The sequence below is a fragment of the Symphalangus syndactylus genome, chromosome 20 (assembly GCF_028878055.3).
Source record: "Symphalangus syndactylus isolate Jambi chromosome 20, NHGRI_mSymSyn1-v2.1_pri, whole genome shotgun sequence".
In the NCBI taxonomy this organism is placed as follows: Eukaryota; Metazoa; Chordata; class Mammalia; order Primates; family Hylobatidae; genus Symphalangus; species Symphalangus syndactylus.
Genome location: NC_072442.2, coordinates 18,444,597 through 18,461,525, shown reverse-complemented (window position 1 = coordinate 18,461,525; position 16,929 = coordinate 18,444,597). Strand labels below are relative to the sequence as shown.

The 16,929-nt window shown below is 42.8% G+C and overlaps 1 protein-coding gene across 5 annotated transcripts in view; it reads left to right on the top strand.

Annotated features, from left to right (window-relative positions):
• Positions 1-661: 661 nt before the first annotated feature.
• Positions 662-16,929, top strand: part of INTS2 (integrator complex subunit 2) — a 63,871-nt gene continuing 47,603 nt past the window's right edge. Inside the window, exons 1-5 of one of the 5 annotated variants that reach the window (XM_055256726.2) lie at positions 662-765; positions 2,052-2,362; positions 3,614-3,752; positions 7,152-7,254; positions 9,610-9,723. In XM_055256726.2, the coding sequence (XP_055112701.1) occupies positions 760-765; positions 2,052-2,362; positions 3,614-3,752; positions 7,152-7,254; positions 9,610-9,723 (673 nt within the window). In that variant the 5' untranslated portion in view covers positions 662-759. Of the gene's footprint in view, positions 1,048-1,880; positions 2,363-3,613; positions 3,753-7,151; positions 7,255-9,609; positions 9,724-16,929 lie in introns of all 5 variants that reach the window. The other 4 variants (XM_055256729.2, XM_055256728.2, XM_055256727.2 and 1 more) reach the window with 4 other exon arrangements.

The following is a 16,929-nucleotide window of genomic DNA, read 5'->3' as shown; positions in this document are numbered from 1 at the left end:
AATATCTGCTAAATAGAAGATGCCAAACAAACGTTGATCGAACTAGGAACAAGAAATAGTATGAAGACACGTAGACTAACGGTTCTTCATATATAGACTAGTGGTTCTTTTCTGAGTGATCAGACTTCCTTTGATAAGTTGTTGAAAGTTTTGGACCCTCTTCCCAGAAGAAGTGCCGAGCACTCAGTTCTGAATGGATTCCAGAGAATTCCTGAATCCCCGTGCATTGCCTCTCTAAGGTTCTATGGGTCCCCCAAGTTAAGAACCTGAAAGGAAGGTGTTTAACTTCTGACAGCGGACGTGTGAGGTTAAGAGCGGAAGAAAGTTTGGGGTTAGACCACTTTTAAAATTCTCCTACAAATCCTGGGATTCTAGAATTTTGGTTCTGGGAAGGCACAGGTAGAGATTTAAAGAGTACAGTTTGGTACCACTAATGTCAAAGAATAGTGGGAACAATTTTAACATACGTTATGCCATTTGAATGCCATGGCAGTCCTGTGATGATGAAATTTAAGTTCTGAGGGGCTCAGTGGCTTGTCTAAAAGGAAGGAGCTGGTAAGCTCTGGAAAACAGAGCCTACCAGAATCACATTTCTAAATTTTTGGCGAGGAAGTAGGGCAGCGCAAATAGAGTGGAGAAAGGGGCGGGGCCGCGCACGCGCACAGTTGCATTGGCGCCGACGTCTCTGCCTTTCCTCTCGCAGCCACCTTTCCTCTCAGACCAGTACGGTGGCCGACGGGAGTCAGACGCTGGGGATGAATGAAGGTGCTGGGTGCAGGTTGAAAAAGTCTCCCGCTTTTCCGTTCCTACAGTCCCGGTTCTGCCTTTGTGTGGTGCCCCCATCCTCCCCACTTTGTATCGACAACCCGGTTGGTCCCGGCGTCTGAGTTCTTAGTGCCCGAGTCGACTCGAGGCACAACTAGGGTTTGGGGTTCCGGATTATCGCCTAGGCCCAACTTCGGACCGCGCTCTCGATTTCGGCCGCGTCCCGCCTCTAGGACGCGGAGTCCGTGTGGGGTTCCGTGAGGCTGGAGGGTAGATCTTAAGGTATGAAGCGTCCGCTTCTCTGGCCTCAGCGCGTTCCTAGGTCCGTGTCGGAGCCTGGCCAGACTTTGCTCAGCCTGAGGGACTTGTTGGTTCTAGTTGCGCCCGGGGCGAGACGGAGGAGCACACAGGTCTTGGCTCCTCTGCTCCAGTCAGCCCGCCCCTCTGTTAAAAGAGCAGCCCCTCCCTGAAAGCAAAGCAGTTTTTACCCACGACTTTTACCCACGCTGCTGCTAGTCGGTCGGCCTTGAGAGGGGACTGCTTTGGCTGCCTGCTCACTGCCTTTTTGTTTCTTTACTTTTTGTGCCTTGGATGATTCCCGGAGACAAAAAAGTGCGTTAGTGAGACGCGTCTTTCTCTCTCACATAGCACCCATACATCTGCTTTTTACCCGGTAACACAGGAGACATAGGATAGTGTTGTGGCCTCCGGAGCCTTGAATCTGGCATTGCTTCTGCCCAGTGATTTGCTAGTTTTTCCACCGACTCGTGGAGGGTGAGAAAGAGAAGCCCAATAGTTCTTGATGTATATCGGGGTAGGCATGTGAAACTATCGGGGTATGAAAGAAAGCACTTACCTATGACTGTTCACTTACTTTTGTTTACATTTTGTGGAGCTCATATGACTGATAACAGTGGAGAAAGTCTTGGACTGGGATTTTAGCAGATGAGGATTCAGCCTTGGATTGTGCCTCTAACGAGTAATACTGCTTTGGGCGTGTTACTTCATCTCTCTGGGCTTCATATTCCTTCTTTGTAAAATATGAGTATTAGAGCAGAAGATTCCTGAGGCTGGAAGAGACATTAATATACCCTGTTTTCTTTCCCATTTTCCAGGTGACAGTATAAACCTAGGGAGACAGAGAAGCCTCGTCTTGATTGTGCCAGGAACATTGCCAACATAGGCACCTATTAAAGATACACCACATTTTTCAGGGTTTTTAGAAAGTTGGGTGTTCATACATGTGGAAGTTAAACTCCTACTTTCATTTGTATTTTTACCATTAGGATCAACAAACAGTAATAATGACTGAATGTACAAGTCTTCAGTTTGTCAGCCCTTTTGCCTTTGAGGCAATGCAGAAGGTGGATGTTGTTCGCCTGGCATCTTTAAGTGATCCAGAATTAAGACTTCTCCTGCCCTGCTTGGTACGGATGGCACTTTGTGCACCTGCTGACCAGAGCCAAAGCTGGGCTCAGGATAAGAAACTCATCCTTCGCCTTCTTTCTGGAGTGGAAGCTGTCAACTCCATTGTTGCATTGTTGTCCGTGGACTTTCATGCTTTAGAACAAGATGCCAGCAAAGAACAGCAGCTTAGGTAATGTTATGTTATATTACATGTGGATTTGGATTTGACAAAGAATAGGGATCAGATATTTTTCAGAGCTCTCCAGAAAAGAGAGAATGAGAATCTAAATTCTGGAAAGCATTTTACTTAGGTCTTTTCTATTTATAGTTACAATTCCAGAATCTTTTGACTTCCATGTTATAAAATGTTATCTAGAGAAATTTGGCAATGTGCTGTTGTATGTGGGCTAAACTCATTAGGCCAACTACTTTCAGTGGGAAGTAGGTAGGGTAACTTCCCCTAAATTAGAGGGATTTATTGGAATCACTTGGGAGGCCTCTTTTTTTTTTTTCTTTTTTGAGACAGAGTTTCGCTCTTGTTGACCAGGCTGGAGTGCAATGTTGTGATCTTGGCTCACTGCAACCTCAGCCTCCCGGGTTCAAGCGATCCTCCTGCCTCAGCCTCCCGAGTAGCTGGGATTACAGGCACCTGCCACCATGCCCGGCTAATTTTTTGTATTTTTAGTAGAGACGGGGTTTCATCATGTTGGCCAGGCCGGTCTCGAACTCCTGACCTCAGGTAATCCACCTGCCTTGGCCTCCCAAAGTGCTGGGATTACAAGTGTGAGCCACTGGGCCCAGCCTCTTGGGAGGCTTTTAAAGCTTAGATATTCCCAAAGATTCTGGGCAGATCTGTGTCCTTCCCTGCCCATTGTGAATCTAGTAGCAAGCCACCATTAGTGGAAGTGAGTGTTAATTGTCAGTTGTGGTAGAGTATTTATTTATTTTTATTTTTATTTTTTTTAGACCAAGTCTCACCCTGTTGCCCAGGCTGGAGTGCGGTGGTGTGATCTCAGCTCACTGCAACCTCCACCTCCTGGGTTCAAGTGATTTTTCTGTCTCAGTCTCCCGAGTAGCTGGGACTACAGGCACGCGCCACCATGCCTGGCTTTTTTATATTATTAGTGGAGACAAGGTTTCACCATATTGGCCAGGCTGGTCTCGAACTCCCAACCTTGTGATCCTCCCGGCTCGGCCTCCCAAAGTACTGGGATTACCGGCGTGAGCCACCATGCCCGGCCTATGTGGTGGAGTATTTATTATATGTAGGATGTGAATCCCTGAAATACATAGGCAAACTAAGTAGCATTTCAGAAGTAACAGAACATTTTAGAACACTTTATACATCCTTTTGTAGCTTATTTCAATGAAAGATAATTTTTATGCAATTATTTCCATATCAGTGTTCTCATAATTTTTTTACGTGTTTGTACTTCATTAGGCATAAACTTGGAGGAGGCAGTGGAGAGAGCATCCTGGTATCACAGCTTCAGCATGGACTGACATTAGAGTTTGAACACAGTGATTCACCTCGTCGATTGCGTCTTGTGCTTAGTGAACTGTTGGCAATTATGAACAAGGTGCATTTCTTTTAACCACAGCTCAAAGTGTGCATGATTTGATGTCTATGTATAGGCAGGTAGACAGAAAAAGAGACAAGAAGTCAGGCAGGTTGAATTCTCTACTCTTATTTTGTTCTTTTTTTTTGGAGACGAAGTTTCATTCTTATTGCCCAGGCTGGAATGTAGTGGCGTGATCTCGGCTCACTGTAATCTCTGCCTCCCAGATTCAAGCGGTTCTCCTGCCTCACCTTCCTCAGTAGCTGGGATTACAGGTGCCTGCCACCACGCCCGGCTAATTTTTTGTATTTTTAGTAGAGATGGGGTTTCACCATGTTGACCAGGCTGGCCAGGCTGGTCTCGAACTCCTGAACTCAGGTGATCCACCAGCCTCAGCCTCCCAAAATGTTGGGATTACAGGCATGGGTCACCGTGCCCGGCCTTCTCTACTTCTTTTTTTTTTTTTTTTTTTTGAGAAAGAATCTCCCTCTTTCGCCCAGGCCGGAGTGCAGTGGCGCTATCTTGGCTCACTGCAAGCTCCGCCTCTTGGGTTCACGCCATTCTCCTGCCTCAGCCTCCCAAGTAGCTGGGACTACAGGCGCCTGCAACCACGCCCGGCTAATTTTTTGTATTTTTAGTAGAGACGGGGTTTCACCATGTTAGCCAGGATGGTCTCGATCTCCTGACCTCGTGATCCGCCTGCCTCGGCCTCCCAAAGTGCTGGGATTACAGGTGTGAGCCACCGCACCCAGCCCTCTACTTTTATTTCTATATATTTGTTTTCTTTTCAAAGCCTGAAAGGATATTATAAGTCTGCCTTAAAGGCCTTCTCTAATTATCATTTTCTTTCATTTGTTCTGCATTTTCTATCAGAGGGATTTTTTTCCTTATGGAATCCATACACAGTGGCTTCTTGACATTTAGAAAGGGATTTATCTCAAGGCTTGTACAGATTATCAAATTTATTAGCAGATAATACCTTTATGGGATAAAATTTCTCCCATAAAGTGTAATGAAGTAACATTTTCAATAACAATGTGAATAACTGAAAAATGTATGTGATTCATTTAGACACTGGATAAGCAGTAACAGCCTCGTATATGACAGTAGAGGGGAGTATCAATGCTGAATTGAACATAGGGTGATTGGCTAGTCTCAATCACTAAATGACCAAAGTGCTTCTTTACACTAATGAAAGCTGTTCAAGTTATCTTCTTTGCAAAATTATAGATTACTTAGGTCATAGACCTTTGGGTAATTATGGTTAATTGAAACTCTGAATTTAAAATTTTTGAATGTCATAGGTCTATCATATAAATAACTAAATTAACTGGGCGTGGTGGCGCACGCCTGTAATCCCAGCACTTTGGGAGGCCGAGGTGGGCGGATCACCTGAGGTCGGTAGTTCAAGACCAGCCTGACTAACATGGAGAAACCCCGTTTCTACTAAAAAATACAAAATTAGCCAGGAGTGGTGGCGCATGCCTGTAAAAGAATTGTTTGAACCTGGGAGGCGGAGGTTGTGGTGAGCTGAGATCATGCCATTGCACTCCAGCCTAGGCAACGAGAGTAAAACTGCCTCAAAAACAACAACAACAACCACAAAAACCTACTAAATTAGATCTTTATGTTTATTTACTGTTATAATTTTGAGGAGTCAGTTAATTTATAGTAAATAAAGTTTAGTTTTATAAATTGTGGACAAAAAGGACTAAATTCTGTTTCCATAGAAAATACTGGTAGAGAGGATTGTAGTGAGTTTTAGATAGTTTTTTTTTTTTTTGAGACGAAGTCTCGCTTTGTCGCCCAGGCTGGAGTGCAGTGGCACAGTCTCGGCTCACTGCAAGCTCTGCCTCCTGGGTTCACACCATTCTCCTGTCTCAGCCTCCCAAGTAGCTGGGACTGCAGGCGCCCACCACGATGCCTGGCTAATATTTTGTATGTTTAGTAGAGACGGGGTTTCACCGTGTTAGCCAGGATGGTCTCGATCTCCTGATCTCGTGATCCACCTGCCGTGGCCTCCCAAAGTGCTGGGATTACAGGCGTGAGCCACCGCGCCCGGCCGAGTTTTAGATAGTTTTTAAGGTATGTTAAAAATTTTTCTAAAATTTCCATCACCAATTATAATTTCCTTCTCTTTTTTACTATTTTAATACTTTTATTTATTTTTGTTTGTTTGTTTTTTTGAGACAGAGTTTTGCTCTTGTTGCCCAGGTTGGAGTGCAATGGCGTGATCTCACTCACTGCAACCTTTGCCTCCTGGGTTAAAGCGATTCTCCTGCCTCAGCCTCCTCAGTAGTTAGAATTACAGGCACCCGCCACCATGCCTGCTAATTTTTGTATTTTTAGTAGAGATGGGGTTTCACCATGTTGGCCAGGCTGGTCTCGAACTCCTGACCTCAGGTGATCCTCCCACCTTGGCCTCCCAAAGTGCTGAGATTACAGGCATGAGCCACCATGCCCAGCCTATTTTGATACTTTTAAATTTCAGCCAAGAGTTTTCCTTCATCTATTCCTTAATACCTCACTTGGTGGCTCTAATAAATAAATGATGACCTTTCTCCTCTGGGAGATTTCCAGTTTTTTAGTTTGGCACTCTTCGTTATATGGAAAATATGGTTATGAAACTATTGTGGGGAATTTTCAAAAAACTTAGTAGATTTTGTTGTCTAAACTTTAATTCTTTGTTTTTCCAACAGTTTATTCAGAATTGAACATGAATTTATTACATATATATGTGTATATATATTTGTTTGTTTGTTTTCTTTTTTCTTTTTTTTTTTTTTTTTTGAGACGTAGTCTCATTCTGTCTGCCAGTCTGGAGTGCAGTGGTGCTGTCTCGGCTCACTGCAGCCTCCACCTCCCGGGTTCAAGCGATTCTTCTGCCTCAGCCTCCTGAGTAGCTAAGATTACAGATGGCCACGATGCTCAGCTAATTTTTGTATTTCTAGTAGAGACAGGGTTTCACCATGTTGGCCAGGCTGGTCTCGAACTCCTGACCTCAGTTGATCCACCCACCTTGGCCTCCCAGAGTGCTGGGATTACAGGCGTGAGCCACTGCACCGGGCCATGAATTTATATTTGTTAAACTGACTGTTCTTGGCTTTTTTAAAGCAGTTTATGTAGGCTGCATTTGTAGTTCATTTCTTTGGCTTGCCTTATCCTTTAATTCCAGTTGTCTCCAAATATTTAGATATAAATCAGTTCTTGAGATTGACACTGCTATATCTGAATAATAATTAACATGACTGCTGTGTGTGGTTAAATTGGTTGAAATTGATCAAATACTGCATATTCTGCTGTGGTATATTAGTGATACATTAAGATACATAATCTGTGAGCTCAAGAAATAATTATAAAAATAGGGATTTAATTATCTGAAATTAATAGAGTTTATATCTTTTTTTTTTCTTTTTTAAGGTATCTGAGTCCAACGGAGAATTTTTTTTCAAGTCTTCTGAACTTTTTGAGAGTCCAGTATATTTGGAGGAAGCTGCAGATGTACTTTGTATTTTACAAGCAGGTGCTGTACTGAGTGCTAAGATGGATTTCATATATAGTTTCTTGTTAAATGATACTGTGTAACTTCTTAGCCTGGTATGCTGTGTTATTTTAGGGATCATATAACAAACATGTTATGTGAGTTTAAGTCAAAAGTGACTAATAGTTGGACAATGATTAAGTAAATTATATTATTTTCATAGTGTGACATATTATGCAGATATTAACATGGTATCTTTGATTTAATGACTTTAATGCTTGTTAATGATTTTGGAAAATGTTTACAATATGTTAAGTGAAAAAAGCGAAGGGCAAAGTGTTAAGTAGAATATATCCCAGTTTTGTTAAAAGTTAAAGCAAGAACAATACCCTTGGTGAATTAAAATAAAATACTTATTTTTTTTTTAGAGACAGAGTCTTGCTCTGTTGCTCAGGCTGGAGTACAGTGGCAGGATCGTAGCCCACTGCAGGCTTGAATTCCTGAACTCAAGGGATCCTCCCACTTCAGCCTTCTGAGTAGCTGGGACTACAGGCCTGTGAAAACATTTTCACCTAATGCTAAATGATGAGTTAACGGGTGCAGCAAAACAACATGGCACATGGATACATATGTAACAAACCTGCACATTGTGCACATGTACCCTAAAACCTAAAGTAGAATAAAAAAAAAAAAAGAGAAATCATTTTATATTAACTTTGAATGATGGGATTAGGGCAGATTTTAATTTTCTTCTTTGTACCTTTTTGTATTTTCCAGATTGTATATAATAGGTGTGAACCATAGAAATAAAAGAGGACAGAAAAATGTAAAGAAGGCTGTCGCTCATGCCTGTAATCCCAGCACTTTGGGAGGCCGAGGCAGGAGGATCATTTGAGCTCAAGAGTTCAAGACCAGCCTGGGCAACATAGTGAGACTTTGTCTCTACTAAAATGAAAAAAATTAGCCTGGTGTGGTGGTGTATACCTGTAGTACCAGCTGCATGGGAAGCTGAGGCAGGAGGATGGCTTGAGCCTGGGAGATTGAGGCTGTAGTGAGCCGATTGTGCCATTGCACTCTGTCCAGAGTGAGACCTTGTCTTTTTTTTTTTTTTTTTTTTGAGATGGAGTCTCACTCTGTCACCCAGGCTGGAGTGCAGTGGCGTGATCTCGGCTCACTGCAACCTCCACTTCTGGGGTTCAAGTGATTCTCCTGCCTTAGCCTCCCGAGTAGCTGGGATTACAGGCATGCGCCACCATGCCCAGCTAATTTTGTATTTTTAGTAGCGATGAGGTTTCACCATGTTGGCCAGGCTGGTCTCAAATTCTTAACCTTGTGATCCGCCTGCCTCAGCTTCCTAAAGTGCTGGGATTATAGGCATAAACCACTGCACCTGGCTGAGACCTTTTCTTAAAAAAAAAAAAAAAAAGTATAGGCCAGGCGCGGTGGCTCACGCCTGTAGTCCCAGCACTTTGGGAGGCCGAGGTGGGTGGATCACCTGAGGTCAGGAGTTTGAGACCAGCCTGGTCAACATGGTGAAACCCTGTCTCTACTAAAAATACAAAAATTAGCCTGGTGCGGTGGCAGGCATCTATAATCCCAGGTACTCGGGCGGCTGAGGCAGGAGAAACGCTTGAACTCCGGAGGCGGAGGTTGCAGTGAGCCGAGATTGCGCCATTGCACTCCAGCCTGGGGGACAAGAGCGAGACTTCGTCGCAAAAAAAAAAAAAAAAAGCAAATAAGATTTTTGTAAAAATAACTCTTTAAACCAGTTCTATAAAATAAAGTTTCCTGTACTGTTCTATGCTGTGCTGTCCAGTGTTCTTTGTGGCTATAGATTACTTGAAATGTGGCTAGTGTGATTGAGGAACTGAACTGTTTTTAAGTATCCTTATGTTGCTAGTGGGTATCCTACTGGACAGCTTAGTTCTAGACTATGAAAAGAAAGTACTTTATTTTAGATGACATTTGTGAAATGTCAAAAGATATTTAATAATACAATGAAATGTCACTTTTGGCTGGGCATGGTGGCTCACGCCTGTAATTCTAGGAGTTAAGGAGGCTGAGGCAGGGGGATTGCTCGAGCCCAGGAGGTTGAGGCTGCAGTGAGCTATAATCACACCACTGCACTCTAGCCTGGGTAACAGAGCAAGACCCTGTCTCAGAGAAAAAAAAAAAAAAGAAATATCACTCATTAACACTGGGGCCAGGCATGGTGGCTTATGCTTGTAATCTTAGCACTTTGGGAGGCTGAGGCTGGAGGATCGCTTGAGGCCAAAGTTTGAGACCTACCTGGGCAACACAGTGAGATTCAGTCTCCACAAAAAATAAAAAAAATTAGCTGGGTGTGGTGGAGTGCACCTGTTAACAAAGACTAACACTGACTTTGTTTTCTTGTAGAGCTCCCTTCCTTGCTCCCTATAGTTGATGTAGCTGAAGCTTTGCTACATGTTAGAAATGGTGCCTGGTTCTTGTGTCTCTTGGTGGCCAATGTTCCTGATAGTTTTAATGAAGGTAAATATGATTCTAATATGGGATATTGAAAAGATTTGCTTGGACATGTACAGGGCCTATTTTTTTGACCTAAGAAGAAACATTAATGGGATTTTGAGATTTTATCTTTTGAAAGTTTGTTAGTATGTGTTAAGAAATATTGAGTTCACAAATTGTATTGAGTTTAAAGATCAGGCTGGGTACAGTGGCTCACACCTGTAATCCCAGCACTTTGGGAGGCCGAGGCAGGCAGATCACAAGGTCAGAAGTTTGAGACCAGCCTGGCCAATATGGTGAAACCCCATCTCTACTAAAAATACAAAAATTAGCTGGATGTGGTGGTGGGCGCCTGTAGTCCCAGCTACTGGGGAGGCTGAGGCAGAAGAATTGCTTGAACCTGGGAGGTGGAGGTTGCACTGAGCCAAGATCACGCCACTGCACTCCGACCTGGGTGACAGGGCGAGACTCCGTCTCAAAAAAAAAAAAAAAAAACCAAAAAACACCCCCAAGGAACTAGAAGATATAATATCTATAATCAGGGATTGAAGAAGATACATGTATCTGTGAAATATCAAGAGAGCAATATGGGATATGTATAATGAGAAATGCTAGGAATCAGACCTTTGTTTTTTATTTTTTAGCCCTACTGCTGTCAGTTTACAGAGAAGTATAAAGTAGAAATTGAGAAAAATCGACTGCATTTTTTTACCTCTATTTAAAACTTACAGTGATTGAAGGTTGTTGTTTGGGTATGAGTGATATAAAAATAAAAACATTTTGTTGAGCAAGGTAGTTTGTGAATTAGGAGCCTGGGAGGAAAAAGCACTGCAGTTGTAATTCCTGATTTTGTCATTCACTTATTGTGTGAGCTCTATCAAAATACTTCTCATCTGGCTGGGCACTGTGGCTCATGCCTGTAATCCCAGCACTTGGGGAGGCTGAGGTGGGTGCATCATTTCAGGCCAGGAGTTCGAGACCAGCCTGGCCAACATAGTGAAACCCCGTCTCTACTAAAAATACAAAAATTAGCTGGGCATGGTGGTGGATGCCTGTAATCTCAGCTACTCAGCAGGCTGAGACAGGAGAATTGCTTCAATCTGTGAGGTGGAAGTTGCAGCGAGCCAATATGTGCCACTGCACTCCAGCCTGGGCAACAGAGTGAGACTGTGTCTTAAACAAACAAACAAACAAACCAAAATACTTCCCATCTGTAAAATGGAGATATTGATAGTGTGATAGTTCCCTGACTTTTTAAAGAGATTTATTGAATATCAAATGACATGTAAAAGCTCTTTGTAAACTGTGTCATTGCCGATTTTTTGTCAACGTGTTCTATCAATTACTGAGAGAGGAGTTTTGATGTCTCCAGACATAATTGTGGATTTGCCTGTTTCTTCTTTTTGTTCTGTCAGTTTTTCCTTCATGTATTTCAAAGCTCTTTTGTTGGGTTTATATGCATTTAGGATGATTATATCTTTATGATGAATTGAGCCTTTTTTCATTATAAAATATACTTTTTTCCCCATGTCAAATTTGATTTCTTTATTCTTAGTTTTCACATTTATAGTCATATGCCCCTTTCTAAACATTATTTACATATTATTCAATTTGTTGTCACCTTTGTTTTAATTTTTCTTTTTAAAAAAATTCCAAGTTTTATTTTAGATTCAGGGGGGTACATGTGCAGGTTTGTTCCATGGGTATATTGTATAACACTGAGGTTTGGAGTTTGAATGATCCCGTCACCTAGGTTATGAGCATAGTACCCAATAGGTAGTTTCTCAGCTCTTGTCCCCTTTCTTCCTCCCCACTGGTAGTCCCAGTGTCCATTGTTCCCACCTGTATGTCCATGTGTACCCAGTGTTTAGCTCCCACTTATAGTGAGAACATGTGGTATTTGGTTTTCTGTTTCTGTGTTAATTTGCCTAGGATGGGATGACTTCCAGCTTCATCCTTGTTGCAGCAAAGGACATGATTTCATTCTTTTTAATGGCTGCATAGTATTTCATGGTATATATGTACATTTTATTTAATCCACTGTTGATGGGCACCTGGGTTGATTCCATGTCTTTGCTATTGTGAATAGTATTGGGATGAACATACAAGCGCATGTGTCTTTCGTAGAACAATTTGTTGTCCTTTGAGTGTATATCCAGCAGTGAGATTGCTGGGTCGAATGGTAGTTCTAAGTTCTTCGAGAAATCTCCAAACTGCTTTCCACAGTGGCTGAACTAATTTACATTCCCACCAACAATGTGTAAGTGTTCTCTTTTCTCCACAGCCTCGCTAGCACCTATTATTTTTTGACTTTTTTATAGCCGTTCTCACTGGTGTGAGATGGCATTTCATAATTGTTCTGATTTGTGTTTCTCTGATGATTAGTGATATGGAGCATTTTTTTCGTGTTTTTTGGTTGCTTGTATGTCTTCTTTTGAGAAGTATCTGTTCGTGTTCTTTCCTCACTTTTAATGGGGTGGTTTTTTGCTTGTTGAATTGTTTATGTCCTTATAGATTCTGTATATTAGGCCTTTGTCAGATGCATTTTTGTCAATATTTTCTTCCATTCTGTAGATTGTTTGCTCTGTTGATAGTTTCTTTTCCGTGCAGAATATCTTTAATTTAAATAGGTCACACTTGTCATTTTTTGTTTTCATTGCAATTGCTTTTGAGGACTTGGTTATAAATTCTTTGCCAAGGCCAGTGTCCAGAATGGTATTTCCTAGTGTTTCTTCTAGGATTTTTATAGTTTGAGGTTTTACATCTAAATCTTTAATTCAACTTGAGTTAATTTTTATATATGATAAAAGATAGGGTCTGGTTTCATTCTTCTGCATATGGCTAGCCAGCTATCCCAACACCATTTGTTAAATAGGGAGTCCTTTCCCTGTCATTTATTTTTGTCAGCTTTGTTGAAGATTGTAGGTGTGTGGCTTTATTTCTGGGCTTTCTATTCTGTTGCATTGGTCTATGTGTCTGTTTATTTTTGTTATTATTTTTATTTATTTATTTTTTGAGACAGAATCTCACTCTGTTACTCAGACTGGAGTTCAGGGGCGCGATCTTGGCTTACTGCAGCTCGGCCTGCCGGGTTCACGCCATTCTCCTGCCTCAGCCTCCTGAGTAGCTGGGACTACAGGCACCCGCCACCATGCCTGGCTAATTTTTTGTATTTTTAGTAGAGATGGGGTTTCACTGTGTTAGCCAGGATGGTCTCGATCTCCTGACCTCGTGATCTGCCCGCCTCAGCCTACCAAAGTGCTGGGATTACAGGCGTGAGCCACCGTGCCTGGCCTATGTGTCCATTTTTATACCAGTGCCATGTTGTTTTGGTTACTGTAGCCCTGTAGTATAGTTTGAAGTTAGATAATGTGACGCTTCTGGCTTTGTTCTTTTTGTTAGGATTGCTTTGGCTATTCAGGCTCTTTTTCGCTGTGTGAACTTTAGTATCCTAAAGTTTCTAATTTTGTAGAAAATCATGTTGGTAGTTTGATATGAAGAGTGTTGAATCTGTAAATTGCTTTGGGCAATATGGCCATTTTAAAGATAATGATTCTTCCAATCCGTGAGCCTGGAATGTTTTTCCATTCGTTTGTGTCTTATATGATTTCTTTCTTTTTTTTGAGATGGAGTCTTGCTCTGTTGCCCAGGCTGGAGTACAGTGATGCAATCTTGGCTCACTGCAAGCTCTGCCTCCTGGGTTCAGCCATTCTCCTGCCTCAGCCTCCAGAGTAGCTGGGACTACAGGTGCCCTCCACCATGCCCAGCTAATTTTTTGTGTATATATATATATTTTAATAGAGACGGGGTTTCACCGTGTTAGCCAGGATGGTCTTGATCTCCTGACCTCATTATCCACCTGTCTCGGCCTCCCAAAGTGCTGGGATTGCAGGCGTGAGCCACTGTGCCCGGCCTTTTTTTTTTTTTTTGAGACAGAGTTTCACTCTGTTTCCCAGGCTGGAGTGCAGTGGCACAATCTCAGCTCACTGCAGCCTCTGCCTCCTGGATTTAAGCGATTCTCCTACATCAGCCTCCCAAGTACATGGGATTACAGGCATGGGCCGCCACGCCCAGCTTATTTATTTATTTATTTTTTTGAGACGGAGTCTCACTCTGTCACCCAGGCTGGAGTGCAGTGGAGTGATCTCGGCTCACTGCAACGTCTGCCTCCCGGGTTCAAGCGATTCTCCTGCCTCAGCCTCCCAAGTAGCTGGGACTACAGGCGCCCGCTACCACGCCTGGCTAGTTTTTTGTGTTTTTAGTAGAGACGGGGTTTCACTGTGTTAGCAAGAATGGTCTTGATCTCCTGACCTTGTGAACCGCCTGCCTTGGCCTCCCAAAGTGCTGGGATTATAGGCGTGAGCCACCGCGCCTGGCTAAATTTTGTATTTTTAGTAGAGACGGAGTTTCACCATGTTGGCCAGGTTGGTCTTGAACTCCTGACCTCAAGTGATCTGTCCGCCTTGGCCTTCCAAGTGCTGGGATTACAGGCATGAGCCACTGTGCTTGGCCTCTTTGTAGAGATTTTTAACCTCCAAAATACGCTTTTTTTTTTTTTTTTTGAGATAGTGTCTCGCTCTGTCACGCAGGCTGGAGTGCAGTGGTGTGGTCATGATTCACTGCAGCATTGATCTCCCAGACTCAAGTGATCCTTCCGCCTCAGCCTTTTGAGTGGGTGAGGCTACTGGCACGTACCACTGGGCCCAGCTAATTTTTTTTTTTTTTTTGAGACGGAGTCTCGCTCTGTTGCCCAGGCTGGAATGCAGTGGCACAATCTCGGCTCACTGCAAGCTCCGCCTCCTGGGTTCACGCCATTCTCCCGCCTCAGCCTCCCGAGTAGCTGGGACTACAGGCGCCCGCCACCACGCCCGGCTAATTTTTTTGTATTTTTAGTAGAGACGGGGTTTCACTGTGTTAGCCGGGATGGTCTGGATCTCCTGACCTCGTGATGTGCCCTCCTCGGCCTCCCAAAGTGCTGGGATTACAGGTGTGAGCTACTGCACCTGGCGCGCCTAGCTAATTTTTTGTACTTTTGTGGATATGGGGTTTCACCGTGTTACCCATGCTGGTCTCAGACTCCTGGGCTAAAGTGGTCTGCCTGCCTCAACCTCCCAAAGTGCTGGGATTACAGGCGTGACAAAATAGACTTCTTTATTGCTGATAATATTCCTTCTTTTCAAGTCTACTTTGTCTGAATAATACAGCCATGTCATCTTTGTTATAATTAGTTTTTCCATGGTGTATATATTTCTTCATCTCTTTAATCTGTCCATATCTTAAGGTCGATTTCTTGTGGACAGGTATAATTCGGTCTTGATTTTTTTAATCTAGTGGCAGTCTCTGTCTTTTAATTGGAGTGTTTAGACTGTATACATAGACCATTTAAATGTGATTATTATAGTGGTTAGGTTTAAATCCTCTTGTTATTTGTTTTCTATTTATTTTCTTTTTCCTCTTGTACTTTGTGCCATTGTTGTCACTTTACTTTTACATGAATTATAAACCTTAGAGCAAATTGTTATTACTTTTGTTTTAAACAGTTAATTATATTTTAAAGACTAAAAATATAGAGGAAAATACTATTTATCCACATATTTACCATTTTTGGTGCTCTTAATTCTTTTCTGTAGTTCCATATTTCCATCTGGTATAATTTCCCCTTAACTTGAAGAATTTCCCTTATTTTTTGTAGTGTGGGTTTGTTGGCAACAAATTTTACCAGCTTTTTTGGTCTGGAAAAATATATTTTCAAAGGGTATAAAATTTTAGGTTGACATAATCTTTTAGCTATTTAAAGATGTCATTCTGGCTGGGTGTGTGGCTCACACCTGTAATCCCAGCACTTTGGGAGGCCAAAACAGGAGGATTGTTTGAAGCCAGGAGTTTGAGACTAGTTCGGTGGCAAAGCAAGAAAGCAAAATCCCGTCTCTAGGAAAAAAGAAAACAAAAAACAAAGATGTCATTCTCTTTTCTGCAGTAAATTTTATCTTTGTTCTTCTGTAAAGTTTCTTTTTCCCTCTAGCTACTTTTTTTTTTCTTTAATGTCTTCTGGCTCCTTTTTTTTTTGGGAGATGGAGTCTTGCTCTGTCGCCCAGGCTGGAGTACAGTGGCATGAGCTTGGCTCACTGCAACCTCCACCTCCCCTGGGGTTAAAGCAATTCTCCTGCCTCAGCCTTCTGGGTAGCTGGGACTATAGGCATGTGCCCCCATGCCTGGCTAATTTTTGTATTTTTAATAGAGACGGGGTTTCACTATGTTGGCTAGGCTGATCTTGAACTCCTGACCTCAGGTGATGTGCCCATCCTCTGCTCTAGTTACTTTTTCTCTTTTTTGGAGATGGAGTCTTGCTGTGTCACCCAGGCTGAAGTGCAGTGGTGTGATCTTGGCTCACCGCAACTTCCATCTCCCGGGTTCAAGCGATTCTCCTGCCTCAGCCTCCTGAGCAGCTGGGACTATAGGTGCGCATTACCACGCCCAGCTAATTTTTATATTTTTAGTAGAGACAGGGTTTCACCATATTGGCCAGCCTGGTCTCCAGCTCTTGACCTCGTGATCCACCCACCTTAGCCTCTCAAAGTGCTGGGATTACAGGCGTGAGCCACTGCGCCTGGCCCTGGTTACTTTTAAGATTTTCTTTTTATTACTGGTTTCAGAAAGTTGATGTATGATGTTTCTTGGTATGATTTTCTTTGCATTTGTCCCACTTAGGGCTCATTGAACTGGGTTAGAGTTTTCATTTAACTTGGGAAAATTTCTTCAAATTAATTAATTAATTTATTTATTGGAGACGGAGTTTCGCTCTTGTCACCCCAGGCTGGAGTGTAATGATGCGATCTCGGCTCACTGCAACCTCCACCTCCCGGTTCAAGCAATTCTCCTGCCTCAGCCTTCTGAGTAGCTCGGATTACAGGTGCCTGCCACCGTGCCCAGCTAATTTTTGTATTTTTAGTAGAGATGGGGTTTCACCGTGTTGGCCAGGCTAGTCTCGAACTCCTGACTTCAGGCGACCCACCCCCCGCCACCTTCGCCTCCCAGAGTTCTGGGATTACAGGTGTGAGCCACTGCCCTTGGCCCTCAAATGTATTTTTGTCTTGTACTTTCTTTGTTTCTCTGGGACCGTAATTGCAAGTGTGTTTGAATGTGTAATATTGTCCCAGAGTTTACTATTCTTTTTTAAGTCTCTTTTCATTTTTTGCTTCATTTTGGCCAATTTCTGTTGTTGTGCTTTCA